Genomic DNA, 18401 nt, shown 5'->3' on the forward strand with positions numbered 1-18401 from the left:
ATGCACCCCCACACCATCAGAGATGCTGGCTTTTGAACTGAGTGCTGATAACACGCTGGGTGGTCCTTCTCCTCTTTAGTCCGGATGACATGGTGTCCCTGGTTTCCAAAAAGAATCTCAAATTTAGATTCGACTGACCACAGAACAGTTTTCCACTCAGCCGCAGTCCATTTTAAATGAGCTTTGGCCCAGAGACGACGTCGGTGATTCTGGATCATCTTCATATACGGCTTCTTCTTTGAATGATAGAGTTTTAACTGGCATCTGTGCATGTCAGCGCAAATTGTGTTCACTGACAATGTTTTTGGGAAATATTCCTGAGCCTATTTAGTGATTCCATTACAGAATCATGCCTGTTTGTGATGCAGTGCTGCCTAAGGGCCAAAATATCACAGGCATCTAGTCTGGTTTTTCACAGAGATTTCTCCAGATTCTCAGAGTCTTTTGATTACATTATGTGCTGTAGATGACGAAATATTCAACCTCTTTGCAGTTTTATACTGAGTTACTTCTTTCTGAAATTGCTCCACTATTTGTCAGTGCAATATTAGGGGGATTGTGACCCTCTGCCCATCTTTACTTCAGAGAGACGCTACAACTCTAAGATGCTCTTTTTATACCCAGTCATGTTACTCACCTGTTGCCAATTGACATAATTATTTGCAAATTCTTCCTCCAGCTGTTGGGTTTTTGTACCACTAACGTTTCCAGCCTCCTATTGCCCCCGTCCCAACTTTTTTGAGACGTGTTGCTGTCATGAAATTCAAAATGAGCCAATATTTTCCATGAAATAGCAAAATGTCTCAGTTTAAACGTCTGATATGTTTTCTATACTTTGTTATGAATATAATACTGGTTTATGAGATTTCCATATCATTGCATTCTGTTTTTATTTACAATTTGCACAATGTCCAACGTTTTGGAATTGGTGTTATAATATACCACAATGTTATTTTTTATCTGCAGTAACAGCAGTTTTAATGGAGAACTTTTCAGTCTTTCTGTTACATTTGTATAGATGAATTGAGGTCTTTATGTTTCTGCCTAATTCACAGAGACCAAATGGAAGATTGCAGTTCAGATCTACATGATAAATCTGGTTTATCATCCGTATTGAAGGTTTGTATTTTTTGCTGATATATATTTTCTTGGCTGTTATGTCAATGAGCTTATATTTTATACAGCTGTATAATAAGAAATTCATCATGTTAAAGAAAATATGTTTTAAACTATGATTCACAAGTGAAATTCTGAAAAGGTTTGGTGTAAGTAGCAACAATTAACTCTGACTGTTTATTTTAGTCGCTAGAGGAAAAAGCCATGAAGTTCCTAAAGGACGAGCTGAAGACGCTTGTGAGGCACCTAGATCAGAATTACCCAGAATGCTCTGAGCCTCAGCTGGAGGAGGACAATGACCTGGACTGTGATGGTCAGATGCAGAAGACCAGTGTTAGAGAGGTAGCTCTGAAGATCACACTGTACATCCTGAGGACCATGAAGCAAAATGATCTTGCTGACATGCTGGACAAGAGTAAGAACTTTATAATATTATGTACATGTACAATATTGTGTAAACGTCTTAGGCAGCCAAAGAAAAGGATGTTTAAATGGTCTTCATGTTGGTGTAGAACTACTATAATATGTATGTCAAAGTGTGTTTGCCATTTCAGAACCTCTCCCAAAATCACCTTAATATTTCGTGCAGTATATCCATGTATTTTTTTACTTGACCACTAACACACCTCATGTGGCTGATCAATATCTCATTGAGTTTTTAAACTAATTTAATTAATTCATGAAGTGAGCTGGTGGTGAAATTTAACAAATACATGGACTGGCTGTGGTGCCCCTGAGGAGCGGTTTGGGAAATGAAAAAGGGTTTTGTGTTTTTTTTGGTTCTGAGCAGGTATACACTTACTACCCAGATAAATGGCTTTAAACATTTCCTTTGGCTGCCTAAGGCTTATTCACGGTCCTGTATGCGATGTTCCAGTAAAATACGCATGATATAACTTTCAGTTTCACATTCACAGTCACAGGGAAATATCTGGATATGTACGTGTAAAAAAGTGTGTTTTTGGAAAATATTCTTCCTCTCATACTGGTCAGGATCACGGTGAGAATTAGTGAATTTTCCTCTCATTTCTTTTCAGGACAGCTCATGCTGCAACAGGAAATCAAAGGTAAACTTAAGAAGCAATTTGAGTGTGTATTTGAAGGGAAAGCTAAGGAAGGACAGCCAACACTTCTAAGTGAGATTTACACAGAACTCTACATAACTGAAGGTGGGACTGGAGCAGTGTGTGTTGAACATGAAGTGAGACAGATTGAAACAGCATCCAAGAAAAGGCGAACAGAAGATACTACAGTCAAGTGCAATGATATATTTAAACCCTTATGTGGGCGTGAGACACCTATCAGAACTGTACTCACGAAAGGGGTGGCAGGTATCGGGAAAACAGTCTCTGTGCAGAAATTTATTCTCGATTGGGCAGAAGGAAAAGCAAACCAGGATGTTCACTTCATATTTGCTCTTCCTTTCCGGGACCTGAATTTGATTAAGGGTGAATACAGTCTGATTGAACTGCTTCACCACTTTGTCCCAGAACTGAAATCATTCCAATCCACTGAGTTGTTTAGATACAAAGTTTTGTTCATCTTTGATGGTCTGGATGAGTGTCGCCTTCCTCTGGATTTTCAGAACATTGAGAGCTGGTTTGATGTAACAAAGAAAACGTCACTGGATGTGCTGTTGACTAACCTCATTAAGGGGAATCTGCTCCCATCCGCTCTCCTCTGGATAACCTCCCGGCCAGCAGCAGCCAATCAGATACCTCCTGAGTGTGTCCACCAGGTGACAGAGATACGAGGGTTCAGTGATGCCCAGAAGGAGGAGTATTTCTGGAGGAGATTTAATGATCAGAGGCTGGCCAGCAGGATTATCACACATGTAAAATCATCAAGGAGCCTCTTCATCATGTGCCACATACCTGTGTTCTGCTGGATTTCAGCCACTGTGCTTAAGAGGCTTTTTAGTGAGACTGACAGGGGAGAAATTCCAAGGACTCTGACTGAAATGTACACACACTTCCTGATCTTTCAGACAAGTTTAAAAAATGCCAAGTATATGAAAAACCAAGAAACTAAGCTTAAAGAATACAGCAAGGAATTCCTTTTAAAACTTGGTAAACTGGCTTTTGACAACCTGGAGAAAGGAAATCTTATATTTTATGAGCAAGATCTGTCAGAGAATGGCATTGATGTCACTGAAACTTCAGTTTACTCTGGAGTGTGCACAGAAGTCTTTAAAGAGGAGTATGGGTTGTACCAGGAGAAGGTGTACTGCTTTGTGCATCTGAGCATCCAGGAGTATCTCGCTGCTTTATATGTGTTTCTGTCAAACTCATCAGCTGACCTGCTGGAGACTGCAATGGATCAGGCATTAGAGAGCAAGAATGGACACTTGGACCTCTACCTCCGCTTCCTCCTGGGCCTCTCAACAGACTCCAGTAAGACTCTGTTACAAAAACTACTGGGGCCGACAAGAATCAGCTCACATACTATTATGGAAACATCACAATACATCAAGGTGAAAATACAGGAGAATTTATCTCCAGAAAGGACCATCAACCTGTTCCACTGTCTGACTGAACTGGGTGACAATTCTCTAGTAGAGCAAGTACAAAGATACCTGAATTCAGGAAACATTTCAGCAGATGACCTCTCACCTGCACAGTACTCAGCTCTGGCCTTTGTGATGCTGATGTCAGATGAGGAGCTGGATGTGTTTGACCTGAAGAAATACATCAGATCGGATAAACAGCACTGCAGGCTGCTGCCTGTGGTCAAGAACTCCAGGACGGCTCTGTAAGTGACGTGGGGATGGGAAATCTTGTCTGGTCTGGCTGTAATGCATGAATATTGTTTGAAATGTGTAATATATATTATATATTTCTCCTCATGGATTAATAAGTGGGTTTTATTTTGATAATCACAGCTATAGCTGTTTGTATAGCAGTAGCTAATCTTGACCACAGCCTTTATAATGACTGAAGGTAGTGATGTCACTTTTTGTTTGTTACTACGTTTCCATTCCCATCCCGTCTGCCTTCTGATTACAGCACAGCATCCTAACCTGCTATAGAAACAGTGAGGGCTCTTTATCCACAGGGTGTATCAGTGGTATGTGAGTGTTATTGTCAGCAGGCATGTTCATGTGATGGAGCCCAGAGCTGGGAGCTTCCGTATGACTACTGTCTCTGGCTGCTCACTGGCGCCCTCTAATGGCCTCAGCTGCAGCTGACTGAGGATGTGACGACACATCTAGTCTGGCAGAAATAGATAAACATTGTTTAAAATATGAAATGAATATGTATATATGTAATTTATTTCCCCTCTTTTATCAACAAGGTTCCTTTTTAATCTGGTTTATATTAACTGAAGGTAGTGGTGTAGTAAAAACAAAAAAGACAAGATTTCCACGACCATCCTTTGTGTAACAAATAACCAAAGATACAGCATCATACAGAATGGTCCAGTTTTCATTAATAGTAGGAGAACCACTCATATTCGTTTCAGTTCTGGATGGTGTAGGAATCATTTCTGTAAATACTGGGTGTGGTGCGTGACTCTTTGGCCTCGGACTCTGTGTCCATGAGCGGAAGGTTGCTGGTTCAGATCTCATTTTGAGTCCCCCCCCCACCAATCGCTGAATGCAATTTCAGTTCAGTTCAGTTTTATTTGCATAGTGTGTTTTCAAAACATTACATCATCTCTAAGCACTTTACAGCATCCCTGCCCAAAGCCCCCAGTGAGCAAGTCAGAGGGGACAGTGGCAAGGAAAATTACCCTAGAAAGAAGAATCCTTGGGAGGAACCAGACTGAAAGGGGGAGCCCATCCTCCAGGGGGCAGCAGAGGAAGCCCTAACCCTAACCAGACTGAAAGGGGGAGCCCATCCTCCAGGGGGCAGCAGAGGAAGTAAAATGATCAAGATGGCAAAGTCCTAATTCACATTATCCCAATTTTAACATTTCAGTCACAAAGCGGGGGGCAGGGAGGTGATGACAGCAAGTGCTGGAGATGGGGGGGCGAACAGTAGTACGGCAGCAGGGTAAACAGGGAAGATGTCACAGGCAGAAGGGTGAGCAGGCCGGAAGGACGTTACAGGTAGTGGAGACGTCATAGGCAGCAGGGTAGGCAGGATATCCTTAAAATTCGGGGTCTCCAGGCAGCACAGGCCAGGGGGAGTAGGGGAAATAAAATGTGCAATTAGCCAAAGTAGGGGAGACTAAAGGCAGTGCAAACAGTTAGGTGAGTGCAGTATGTAAGCTCCGGCAGATATGGCTATGGCAGCATAAGTAGGAGGGAGAGGCAGGTGGGAACGCAGGCATGGGGAGTCCCTGAATGTCAGCACTCCAATTCCACAAGGGGGTGTGAAGCTAAAGTGACAGACTGACAGTTCAGTTTATCCAAAGCCAATGGCACCGATCCCCACCCAGCTCTACACCTCACACTATAGGTCTGACTGGGAGTGAGCAGTTAGCTAGAGCTAGAACTAGAGTCCCTATAAGCTAAACTAAACAGGTGTGTTTTTAGTCTAGACTTGAATATTGAAAGTCAGCCTGAATCCCACACATCCGGTGGAAGACTGTTCCACAGCTGAAGAGCTCTGTAAGAGAAAGCTCTGCAGCCTGCCGTAGCTCTTTCTGCCTTGGGTACTAACAGATATCCTGCCCTTTATAATGTAAGAAAGCGAGGAGGGTTGTATAAGGCCAGCAGGTTACTAAGGTATTCTGGTGCAAGGCCATTCAGTGTTTTATAAATCAATAGCAGTATTTTGTAGTTAATCTGAGACCTAACTGGAAGCCAATGAAGGGAGCATAGAACAGGGCTAATATAATCACATTTATTAGTGTTTGTAAGAACTCTGGCTGCTGCATTTTGTTCCAGATGAAGTTTATGTGAGGATCCAGATGGGCACCCAGAAAGGAAGGCATTACAGTATCCAGCCTGGAAGTTATAAAGGTGTTAGTGTTTCCGCTTCATGAAAGGAGAGCATCTTCCGAAGCTTGGCGAGGTTCCGTACATGATAGAACACAGCTTTAGTGATGCTTTTTATATGAGCATCGAAACATAAATCTGAATCAACCAGAACACCAAGATCTCTGACCACTGTGTTAGGTTGAGTAGGAAGACCACCAAGGTTGAGGTTGTCAAACTTATTTCAAGCCGCCTTCGGACCAGTTAACGGTGCTTCTGTTTTTCTGTGTTTAACATGAAGAAATTATTTGCCATCCAGCACCGGATATCTAGTCGACAGTCTGCTAACCGAGAGCTGTGATGCATCATCCGGCTTAACAGATATACAGTACAGGCCAAACGTTTGGACACACCTTCTCATTCAATGTGTTGTCTTTATTTTCATGACCATTTCATGACCATTGGTAGATTCTCACTGAAGGCATCAAAACTATGAATGAACACATGTGGAGTTATGTACTTAACAAAAAAAGGTGACATAACTGAAAACGTGTTTTATATTCTAGTTTCTTCAAAATAGCCACCCTTTGCTCTGATTACTCTTGGCATTCTCTCGATGAGCTTCAAGAGGTAGTCACCTGAAATGGTTTTCCAATAGTCTTGAAGGAGTTCCCAGAGGTGTTTTGCAAGGGTGCAAAGCAGGTCACGAACCCCCTTTGAGGCCTAGGCCAATGTGTGCCTCTCGTACCAGGGTAGGCCTTGTCTCAGGCCACCTGGAATTTAAGCTTTGTGATATGTGCATGTGTGATCCTACACCAGATTTAAAATGGGTAACCTTAAAAGGGAAATACTGTTCTGCAAAGCAAGCACAGTTGGTGGGAACACGACCCTAAAGTCATAAAGCAGGTTAACAGAACTGCTTAGGTTGTTAAAAAGAAAGGAAGTTGGTTTACTTGTTTGCAGAGTGGAGGGGGTCTTAGCAGTATTAAATAAAACCGGCTTTTGTATCTAGTAGAATAGATTAATGCCCTCTTGTCTGTTTCACATCTACAACGGGCCCAGAATACCGCTGGTGGAGTGTTAACACGCACCAGTCACAGGGATCACATCTACAACGGGCCCAGAATGCCGCTGACGGAGTTTTAACACGCACCAGGCACAGGGATCACATCTACAACGGGCCCAGAATGCCGCTGGTGGAGTGTTAACACTCACCAGTCACAGGGATCACATCTACAACGGGCCCAGAATGCCGCTGGCGGAGTCTTAACATGCACCAGTCACAGGGATCACATCTACAACGAGCTCAGAATGCCGCTGGCGGAGCCTTAACATGCACCAGTCACAGGGATCACATCTACAACGGGCCCAGAATGCCACTGGCGGAGTGTTAACACGCACCAGTCACAGGGATCACATCTACAACGGCCCCAAGATGCCGCTGGCGGAGTGTTAACACTCACCAGTCACAGGGATCACATCTACAACGAGTTCAGAATGCCGCTGGGGGAGTGTTAACACGCACCGGTCACAGGGATCACATCTACAACGGGCCCAGAATGCCGCTGGCGGAGTGTTAACACACACCAGTCACAGGGATCACATCTACAACGGGCCCAGAATGCCGCTGGCGGAGTGTTAACACGCACCAGTCACAGGGATCACATCTACAACCGGCCCAGAATGCCGCTGGCGGAGTGTTAACACGCACCAGTCACAGGGATCACATCTACAACGGGCCCAGAATGCCGCTGGCGGAGTGTTAACACGCACCAGTCACAGGGATCACATCTACAACGGGCCCAGAATGCCGCTGGCGGAGTGTTAACACGCACCAGTCACAGGGATCACATCTACAACGGGCCCAGAATTCCGATGGCGGAGTGTTAACACGCACCAGTCACAGGGATCACATCTACAACGGGCCCAGAATTCCGATGGCGGAGTGTTAACACGCACCAGTCACAGGGATCACATCTACAACGGGCCCAGAATGCCGCTGGCGGAGTGTTAACACGCACCAGTCACAGGGATCACATCTACAACGGCCCCAAGATGCCGCTGGCGGAGTGTTAACACTCACCAGTCACAGGGATCACATCTACAACGAGTTCAGAATGCCGCTGGGGGAGTGTTAACACGCACCGGTCACAGGGATCACATCTACAACGGGCCCAGAATGCCGCTGGCGGAGTGTTAACACGCACCAGTCACAGGGATCACATCTACAACGGGCCCAGAATGCCGCTGGCGGAGTGTTAACACGCACCAGTCACAGGGATCACATCTACAACGGGCCCAGAATGCCGGTGGCGGAGCGTTAACATGCACCAGTCACAGGGATCACATCTACAACGGGGCCAGAATGCCGGTGGCGGAGCGTTAACATGCACCAGTCACAGGGATCACATCTACAACGGGCCCAGAATGCCGCCGGCGGAGTGTTAACACGCACCAGTCACAGGGATCACATCTACAACGAGCCCAGAATGCCGCTGGTGGAGTGTTAACACGCACCAGGCACAGGGATCACATCTACAACGGCCCCAAGATGCCGCAGGCGGAGTGTTAACACGCACCAGTCACAGGGATCACATCTACAACGAGCTCAGAATGCCACTGGCGGAGTGTTAACACGCACCAGGCACAGGGATCACATCTACAACGGCCCCAAGATGCCGCAGGCGGAGTGTTAACACGCACCAGTCACAGGGATCACATCTACAACGAGCCCAGAATGTCGCTGGCGGAGTGTTAACACGCACCAGGCACAGGGATCACATCTACAACGAGCTCAGAATGCCGCTGGTGGAGTGTTAACTCACCAGTCACAGGGATCACATCTACAACGGGCCCAGAATGCCGCTGGCGGAGTGTTAACACGCACCAGTCACAGGGATCACATCTCACCTGCTCTCACATTCCTGCACTGGCTTCCTCTAACTTCTAGGATTGATTTTAAAGTTCATTTGCTAATTTGTAAATATTTACGTGGTTTGCTCTGTCCTGCCTCAGTAACATGACTGTAAGGTATGTCCCAGGCAGATCAGTCAGATCATCCAGCAGTAATTTACTCATTATTCCTAAAACCCGGCTGGAGAGGCTTTTTTTTTTTTTACTTTTAACCACCTTTATTAAACAGTTAGCAACCAATCCTAATCACAGCCCGAACAATAACTCAGCGTGAATCACCAGGCAACAACCAAAACTGCATCAGCAGAAATCATCACAGGTCCCTTGTCGAAAACCCATTTTTTCCGACAAACAGCCAAATTGTCCATCATCTGATGAAATAGAAAGTCCACATGAACACGTGACTCCACCAGGGTCTTAAACAAGTCCAAAACGTCAATGTCCTGTGCTCATCAGCTTCTTTAATTTGCACCGCTTCTGTTTATCAAGCTCGTCCAAAGTACATTTCCTCATCGCCATCGTATATGAAGCTAAGAACAGTTTCCAATCAGGGAAATAGGACTCTATCTTAGGTTTTCTCTGGCCTTTAGTGCTGTCCAGAAAGAAACAGATCTGCTCAAGAGAGTAAACCTTGGTCCTACCTAGAGGGGTGCTGGAGTCTATGGAGGCCTGTGAGTCCAAGTCATCAGCCAAACTTTCTACGTCCTCATAATCTTTATCAGAATCCAGTAAGTGCAGGTCCAGCTCAGGCTCGGGATGTTCCGCTGCGGTGTGTCTACAGGTGGGTCAGTGCCGGGCTCAGCAGGAGCGGAGTCACTTACCGCGCTGCCGCCAGCAGGCCCTGCTGCGTCCGGGCCGGGCTCCTCTGTCAGCCCGCTGTCTCAGTGGGAGCGGAGTCACTCACCGCGCTGCCGCCAGCGGGCCCTGCTGCGTCCGGGCCGGGCTCCTCTGTCAGCCCGCTGTCTCAGCGGGAGCGGAGTCACTCACCGCGCCGCCGCCAGCAGGCCCTGCTGCATCCGGGCCGGGCTCCTCTGCCAGCCCGGCATCCCGGCGTGGCTCGGGAGCGGGGGGCAGTGACTACGGCCGGGGGGGGCTCGTCCTCCCGGTCCCCACGGTCTGAGTCCAAGTCTGTTACTACAGTATCGGTGCCCCCGTGGTGCTCGGCGCCCCGCACCAGCGCCGGGGCCTCACGCCCCTCCTCGCGCTCCCCCGTGTGGGTCCCCTCGCGGGCAGGCCTGCCACACATGCCCAAAACCACCGCACGCAAAATACTTCACACTCTTGGAGCTGATAAAAATGATATAAACTTTCCCCTCCACTGTGATCTTAACACACGTCCAGGACCTTCTGCGGCGCGTTAAGAATCATAAATGTTTGCCGCCTAAAAGACAGGAATCATCCTAATCGGGGTCACCAACTTCCCATAGCGCCCAGAATGTTGGACAGTAGTTCATTTCTAATAAATGGGGGAACATTGGATAAAACAACTTTTTTTGACGGGCTTGATAAAGGCAATATCTGTACGAATTCATCTTTAATGTTCAGACCACTTTCTATGAGGTCATCAACCATGGAAACGTCTTTTAAAAAGATCACAATAGCTTTGTTCATTCGGGAAGCTGAAACAACATTAGCGGCTCCAACTACTTCACCGACCGCGAGCAGACAGTCCTCCACCGAGACGGCGGGTCAGGGACACACTTAAAGCCGTGCCTGAGACTCAGACACGAAAAACTGAGTTGGGAAGCTCAAAATTCCCACCAGAAAGCTGCACTTGAATGACTGACATTCTGGCTGCTGACTCAGAGATAGAAGTTGGTGATGTGACAATACTGAACTTACAAGAATGGCGAACGCATGGTTACTGCAAGGGACAATGCTTGTGAAATTCTGTGCAATGTTTCTTTTTAACTGCTTCAGAATCTTTGGCTAGAAAGCTGAACTGAAAGCAAATCATGAATCCTTCTGTTATCTTGCTTTGTATGTAGCCTAAGCGCGTTTCCCCAGCAAAGACGATAATCGCTGGTTAGTCACTGTCAGATATCGACACCGGGATACTTGTCTGATTACGCTCATTACCGATAATATCGTCATATCACCCAGACGTAATTGGTGATTTGACATGTTCCCAGGTATAACAATACAGGGAGAAAAAGGATTTTACTCATGGGATCAGGAATCCAAGTGCCAGTTGCTGCTGCATTAGCTGCTGGGAATGTTCACATCTCCTCCTTTCAGTGATACGTGTCGAGTGTAGGGACACCTGACAGAAAGATGGCTAAGGACTGCACTGGAAGCACTGGTCTGACTGTTATGGGAGGTTCACGTCCATCTTGCTGTTGATGTGTTCCTATATATTCCTGTATATTCTGTGATTTTTTACTGTAGCTTGTACTTAATGTTTTTACCTCTAGTTTTGAGCAAAGATGCACTGACTCCCAATTAGTGATCATATGACTGCAGCAGATTGTCAGGACGCACAGAACACTCTGCAGACTATAATTCATTTTGAAGTGTAAGCTCTGCTTCTAATTATACTAAAAACAAATGCTTATTGTAATGCTTTGTATTTTATTAATGTGTAGGATGTGTATATGTCTGTGTCTTAAAGTGTTTTCTGTTTCAGGCTGAACAGCTGTGATCTCATAGATAAACACTGTGAAGTGCTGACTTCAGCTCTAAGATCAAACTCTTCACCCCTGAGAGAGCTGGACCTGAGTGACAATAACCTGAAGGATTCAGGAGTGAAGCTGCTCTCTGCTGCACTAGGGGATTTACACTGTAAACTGGAGATATTGAGGTCAGTATTACTGGGTATTCTACACTCTAAACTGGAGATACTGAGGTCAGTACTACTAGGTATTCCACACTGTAAACTGGGGAAACTGAGGCCAGTATTACTGGATATTCCACTCCGCAAACTGGAGATACTGAGGCCAGTATTACTGGATATTCCACACTGTAAACTGGGGATACTGAGGCCAGTATTGTGGGGTATTCCAGACCGCAAACTGGAGATACTGAGGTAAGTATTACAGTGTATTCCACACTATAAAGAGTAGACAGTGAGCAATTAGTTAAGGGAAAGAGAGGAGGGGTCCTGCCTTGTCTTAGACACTAAACTGTAATTCTTGAATTATTTATTAGAGCATCACATTTATTTAATAATTATAATGGTGAGGTGATATTATTTACTGGGGAGTTTCTGTCTTTCTCTGCAGGCTGTCAGGCTGTAGAGTCACAGAAGAAGGCTGTTCTTCCCTGGCTTCAGCTCTGAAGTTAAACCCCTCACACCTGAGAGAGCTGGACCTGAGCTACAATCACCCAGGAGACTCAGGAGTGAAGCTGCTCTCTGCTGTACTGGAGGATCTCAGCTGTAAACTGGAGAAGCTGAAGTGAGTACAGAGTGTGTGTCTGACACGCTACACATACTTATGCATGTATGTGAAGAAGAGTCATGTCATTCTGCTTCTCCTATAGTGTGGATCACAGCTGTAAACTGGAGAAGCTGCAGTGAGTACGGAATATGCATTTTGCACAAAAGTAACGGGACACCAAGAAAACCCACAATGCCTTTCAGCTGTTACATAATAAACAAACACAAACAGCTTCTGTTTTCTTCTCCTACTTCCTTATATCCCACAATCTTATCAGCCCTCGATCCATGTTAGAAATAATTAAGCAGTGAAGCAGGAAACATCCATTCAACCATATACTGTAATCCATGCAAAACATTTGTGTTGGTTAGCAAAGTTAACAGCACTGTTACAGATAAACATGTTGACTTTAACGTGTTATGGACAAAAAAATAATGGACACCAAACAGAATCAGAATGATTGTTAAAATGATTTTTAATAATTTAATTGTTTTCTGAAAATCCATTATGTCATGGCCCTTATTCTCCTCATTTGAATACAGTGCTGCAGTGTAAAAAGTGGATTTAAAAGTGTTTAATTTTTTTAAGGGTTGGCCGGTGTGAAATCACAGAGAAATGCTGTGAGGCACTGGCTTCAGCTCTCAGATCAAACTCCTCACCCCTGAGAGAGCTCGACCTGAGTGACAATGACCTGCAGGACTCAGGAGTGAAGCTGCTCTCTGCTGGACTGGGGGACTTACACTGTAAACTGGAGATACTGAGGTCAGTCTGACTGGGTATTCCACACTGTAAACTGGAGTTACTGAGGTCAGTCTGACTGGGTATTCCACACTGTAAACCGGAGATACTGAGGTCAGTCTGACTGGGTATTCCACACTGCAAACTGGAGATACTGAGGTCAGTCTTACTGGGTATTCCACACTGTAAACTGGAGTTACTGAGGTCAGTCTTACTGGGTATTCCACACTGTAAACTGGAGTTACTGAGGTCAGTCTTACTGGGTATTCCACACTGTAAACTGTGGGTAGTGAGGTGAGTATTACTGGGTATTTCACACTGTACGCTGGAGATAATAAGATGGAACATAGCTAGTGATTTCAAAATAAAGCAGGAGTATCTAAGTCTACAGGTTGACTTAAAAAATAACATTAGACTCGCTACAGTAAGTGGAATGTCGAAAGGAAGATTGCATTGGAGGTTAAGGATGACATTAAAAGTTTCTTCCAATATTTTAACTCCAAAAGAGCTCTAAAAGCTGAAATTACACATCTGCAGGATAGTAAAGGCCTTATAATTGAAAATGAAAACTGATATAGTTAATGAGTCTAATGATTATTTTACACGGGTGTTGACAGTAGAGGACATGCTTAACTTACCACCATTTAGTACAAATACAGTGTCGTATATAAACAATATACAGTCCCGCCACAATTATTGGCCCCCTTGTAAAGATTTGAAAAAAGTGTTAGACAAAAATCACAGCGAAGCAGCTTCATCTTACACCGAAAAAATGAGAAAAATCCAACCTTTCATTGAAATAAATTTATTCAAAGAAAAACAAATCCTTCATCAAGAAATAATTATTTTCAACAAAAACACATGTGCCACGATTATTGGCAGCCCTGCTTTTAATACTCTGTACAGCCTCCCTTTGCCAGTATAACAGCACTGAGTCTCCTATAACATTTTATAAGGTTGGAGAATACAGAGCAGGGCATCTGAGACCATTCCTCTTTACAGAATCTCTCCAGATCACCCAGGGTCCTCGGCCCTCTCTTGTGCACTCTCCTCTTCAGCTCAGCCCACAGGTTTTCAGTGGGGTTCAGGTCAGGGGACTGAGATGGCCATGGCAGAAGCTTGATTCTGCGGTCAGCTGACCATTTTTATGTTGATTTGGACATGTGCTTAGGATCACCGTCCTGCTGGAAGATCCAATGAAGGCCCAGTTTTTGTTTCCTGGCAACAGCAGCCAAATTTTGATATAAAATGTCCTGGTATTTCATGGACCCCTTAGTGCCATGTACCCTAACAAGGTTTCCAGGGTTTTTGGAGGAAAAACAGCCTCACAACATCACAGAACCTCCACCATATTTTACAGTTGGGATAAGGTTAATTTCATTATAACCATCCTTATTTTTAAGCTAAACCCACCTTGAATGTTTATTGCCAAAAAGCTCCATCTTTGTTTCATCAGTCAGTTGAATTTGATTCCAGTCAAAGTTGTATAATGTTTTGCAAACTCCTGGCACTAACATTTTAAGTAACTGACAGAAAAAGCTTCTTTCTGTCATAACTTTCAAAACGTCTGTTAGCATGAAGGGGGCATCTGATGGTTTTTTGTAGACGTGGTAACCCCAAGATTTTACTTTGTCTGGTAATTGACTAACAGTCATCCTTGGGGATTTTTTGTCTCTCTTACGATCCTCCTCACTGTTTGTGGGGACAAAATAAACTTGGGTCCTCTTTCAGGCAGATTTCTAACAGTTCCAGTTGATGTCCACTTTTTAATTATTGCCCTAACAGTAGAAATGGGCATTTTAAGGCGAGTAGCTATTTTTTAATACCCATTCCCTGACTTATGAAGGTCAGCACACTTCTCCCTCATTTGGTCTGTGTGTCTCTTATCTTTCCCATGTTGATGGATGACTAAGGGAATTTGGCCTCTGTGTCTCTTCATGTTTGTACCCCAGTTACTCAGGAAGTCATGGATTACAGCTTGAAGGTTCTAATTCACTTCAATCAACTCAAATATGTATAATTTACATGGGAAACATGCTTCAGTTACATTGTGTTCACTATAATTTGCAGGGCTGCCAATAATCGTGGCTCATGTGTTTTTGTTAAAAATAATTATTTCTTGAAGGATTTGATTTTTCTTCAAATAAATTGATTTTAATTAAAGGTTGGATTTTTCTCATTTTTTCCGTGTTAGATGAAGCAATTTCACCAGAAGGTGGATTTTTTCTTACCCCTTGTACAAAGGGGTGCCAATAATTGCGGAGGGCATGTATGTATAACTGAGGCTGATGTGGTACAAAGCCTGGCTAAGCTCAAAATAAATAAATCACAGGGTCCTGATGGCATCTTACCTATAGTTTTAAAATAGATGAGGGATATTATTAACCAACCTTTAACTTTAATGTTTCCGAAATCCTTATTTGCACGTGTGATACCTTATGATTGGAAGTATGCTAATATAACACCCATATTCAAAAAAGGGGATAGATGTAATCCAGCAAACTATAGGCCAATTACTTTAACTTGCATAACTAGAAAAGTAATGGAAGCTGTAATCTAAGTGAAAATGGTATATTACCTGGATGCAAAGAACATTCTGAGGGGTAGCCAACATGGATTTAGGAGAAGTAGATCCTGTTCAACTAATCTACTTGAGTTCTTTGAGGAAGCAAAAAGAGAAATTGGTCACAAAATGTACTTAGATTTGCAGAAGGCCTTTGATGTTGTCCCCCTCAAACAGCTCTTGCTTAAGCTCAAAGCTGCAGGGATTTTAGGAACTGTAGAAACTTGGATTGAAAACTGGTTAACAGACAGGAAGCAGCAGGTAGTTATTAGAGGCACAATGTCACAGTGGGCCTGCGGTCATAGTGGGGTACCGCAGGGTTCAATTTTAGGACCACTATTGTTCCTATTTTACATTAATGATATTGGCAACAATACATACAGTAAATTAGTTAAATTTGCAGACGACACCAAGGTGGATGATGTAGCAAATACTGATCTAGCAGCGGAGAGGCTACAGCGGGATCTTGATTTAATTAGCGACTGGGTTGAAACCTGGCAGATTAAATTTAACGTAGATAAATGTAAGGTAATCCATGCAGGGAGCAGAAATATAAAGTACAGATTTTTTAAGTGTTCCACTGAAATAAAGGTAGCTGATTATGAGAAAGACCTCGGTGTGAATGTTGATGCTTCCATGTCCCACTCTCGCCAGTGTGGGGAAGCAATTAAAAAGGCCAATAGGATGCTAGGTGTGTGGAGTTTAAGTTAAATGAGGTGATGCTAATATTATACAATTCCTTGGTAAGACCCCACCTAGAATATTGTTTTAATGTGAGAGGGGGATATAGGGCTGCTGAAGGAACAAACAGGTTCGCTTTGGTCCATTCAGAAATATTTCTTAAAATATACACAAAATTATGATATATTTCATAAGTATTGATAGGTAATCGGGGGCAGGATGGTGGTGCAGTAGTTAGCACTCGGGTTCGAGTCTCCGCCTGGGTCACGTGTGTGGAGTTTGCATGTTCTCCCCATGTCGTCGTGGGGTTTCCTCCGGGTACTCCGGTTTCCCCCCACAGTCCAAAAACATGCTGAGGCTAATTGGACTTGCTAAATTGCCCATAGGAATGCGGGGGTTGTTCCCTGCTTGATGCCCATTGCTTCCGGGATAGGCTCCGGACCCCCCGCAAACCCAGTACGATAAGTGGTTTGGAAAATGGATGGATGGATGGATGATAGGTAATCCCACTAATTAATAAAATGAAAAAGTAGCCACAAGCCATCTACACTCAGATGTGCTATAATCACCCACCTTCGCACACGGACTGGGGAGCCCCTTTCAGTCCTGGCAGGAGACCAACACGTGATTCCTGAGAAGTGCCGGGCGATGCGCGCTCTATCCCACGGCTGATCTCCGGTCAGTGCTGAGCTCTCCCCCTTCCTTTATACTAAATCTGGAGCAGTACGCGTGCGGGCAGGGGGCGAGCTGGCCAGGCTCACCAGTCCCTTCAGGGAATGTGCTCTTTCTTCTCCAATTCCTGTCCAGATGAGGCTGCTTGCGATTGCGGTTACGAAGCATTTTGGGCAAGGCTTTCCCTTTTCCCCTGGGAGAGAAAAGATAAGCCTCCCTTTCCGCTGGGAAAGGCAAGATAGGTGTTCTAGCTCTTTCTGTGAGAAACAAGTTCTATAAGTGATCAGTGAAAAAACACGTTTGTGCAATTCACCTGTGGCACAACAATAATGTAGGTGAATGACGGTGGACGATGTATTTGAATCCCGGGGTGTTTAGTCCAAACACGATCAGAATCAATCCATACCTCAATCCCCTCATAGGTATGTCTGCTAGGTGGAGTTGGGGGTGCAGTATAATCCTGTTATAACGGACTCGCTTATAACGGAATATCGTCTATAACAGATGAGGTCCGCTGGCCATGCGCCTTTAAGAACCTGCAGAAAAAGCATCCGATATAGAGGACTCACATATAATGGAATTTCGCTTATAACAAACAAACAGTTTGGTCCCGTTTCTCATTTGCTGTGTGTCTGCGGCAGGGCACGCGTGTGTGAGAGTGTCTGCGGCAGAATACGCGTGTGTGAGAGTGTCTGTGACAGGGTACGTGTGTTTGAGAGTGTCTGTGGCAGTACAGGCGTGTGTGAGAGTGTCTGTGGCAGGGTACGCGTGTGTGAGAGTGTCTGCGGCAGGATACGTGTGTGTGAGAGTGTCTGTGGCAGGATACGTGTGTGTGAGAGTGTCTGTGGCAGCGTATGTGTGTGTGAGAGTGTCTGCGGCAGGGTACGTGTGTGTGAGAGTGTCTTTGGCAGGGTACGTGTGTGTGAGAGTGTCTGTGACAGGGTACACGTGCGTGAGAGTGTCTGTGACGGTACGCATGCGTGAGAGTGTCTGCGACAGGGTACGCGTGCGTGAGAGTGTCTGCGCCAGGGTACGTGTGTGTGATAGTGTCTGTGACAGGATACGCGTGTGTGTCTGCGGCAGGGTACGCGTGTGTGAGAGTGTCTGCGCCAGGGTACGCGTGTGTGAGAGTGTCTGTGACAGGATACGCGTGTGTGAGAGTGTCTGTGACAGGGTACGCGTGTGTGAGAGTGTCTGCGACAGGGTACACGTGCGTGAGAGTGTCTGTGACGGTACGCATGCGTGAGAGTGTCTGCGACAGGGTACGCGTGCGTGAGAGTGTCTGACAGGGTACGCGTGTGGTGTGAGAGTGTCTGCGACAGGGTACGTGTGTGTGAGAGTGTCTGTGACAGGGTACACGTGTGTGAGAGTGTCTGTGACGGTACGCATGCGTGAGAGTGTCTGCGACAGGGTACGCGTGCGTGAGAGTGTCTGCGCCAGGGTACGCGTGTGTGATAGTGTCTTTGACAGGATACGC

At 45.1% G+C, this 18401-nt stretch overlaps 1 protein-coding gene across 2 annotated transcripts in view; it reads left to right on the forward strand.

The window, feature by feature from the left end:
* LOC125721416 (NACHT, LRR and PYD domains-containing protein 12-like) overlaps nucleotides 1-18401 on the forward strand; it is an 80563-nt gene that overhangs the window by 11819 nt on the left and 50343 nt on the right. Inside the window, exons 4-9 of one of the 2 annotated variants that reach the window (XM_048997309.1) lie at nucleotides 1056-1119; nucleotides 1303-1531; nucleotides 2154-3867; nucleotides 11520-11693; nucleotides 12115-12288; nucleotides 12859-13032. In XM_048997309.1, the coding sequence (XP_048853266.1) occupies nucleotides 1056-1119; nucleotides 1303-1531; nucleotides 2154-3867; nucleotides 11520-11693; nucleotides 12115-12288; nucleotides 12859-13032 (2529 nt within the window). The remainder of the gene's footprint in view (nucleotides 1-1055; nucleotides 1120-1302; nucleotides 1532-2153; nucleotides 3868-11519; nucleotides 11694-12114; nucleotides 12289-12858; nucleotides 13033-18401) is intronic. The other variant, XM_048997311.1, reaches the window with a different exon arrangement.

The sequence above is a fragment of the Brienomyrus brachyistius genome, unplaced genomic scaffold (assembly GCF_023856365.1).
Source record: "Brienomyrus brachyistius isolate T26 unplaced genomic scaffold, BBRACH_0.4 scaffold33, whole genome shotgun sequence".
NCBI lineage: Eukaryota > Metazoa > Chordata > Actinopteri > Osteoglossiformes > Mormyridae > Brienomyrus > Brienomyrus brachyistius.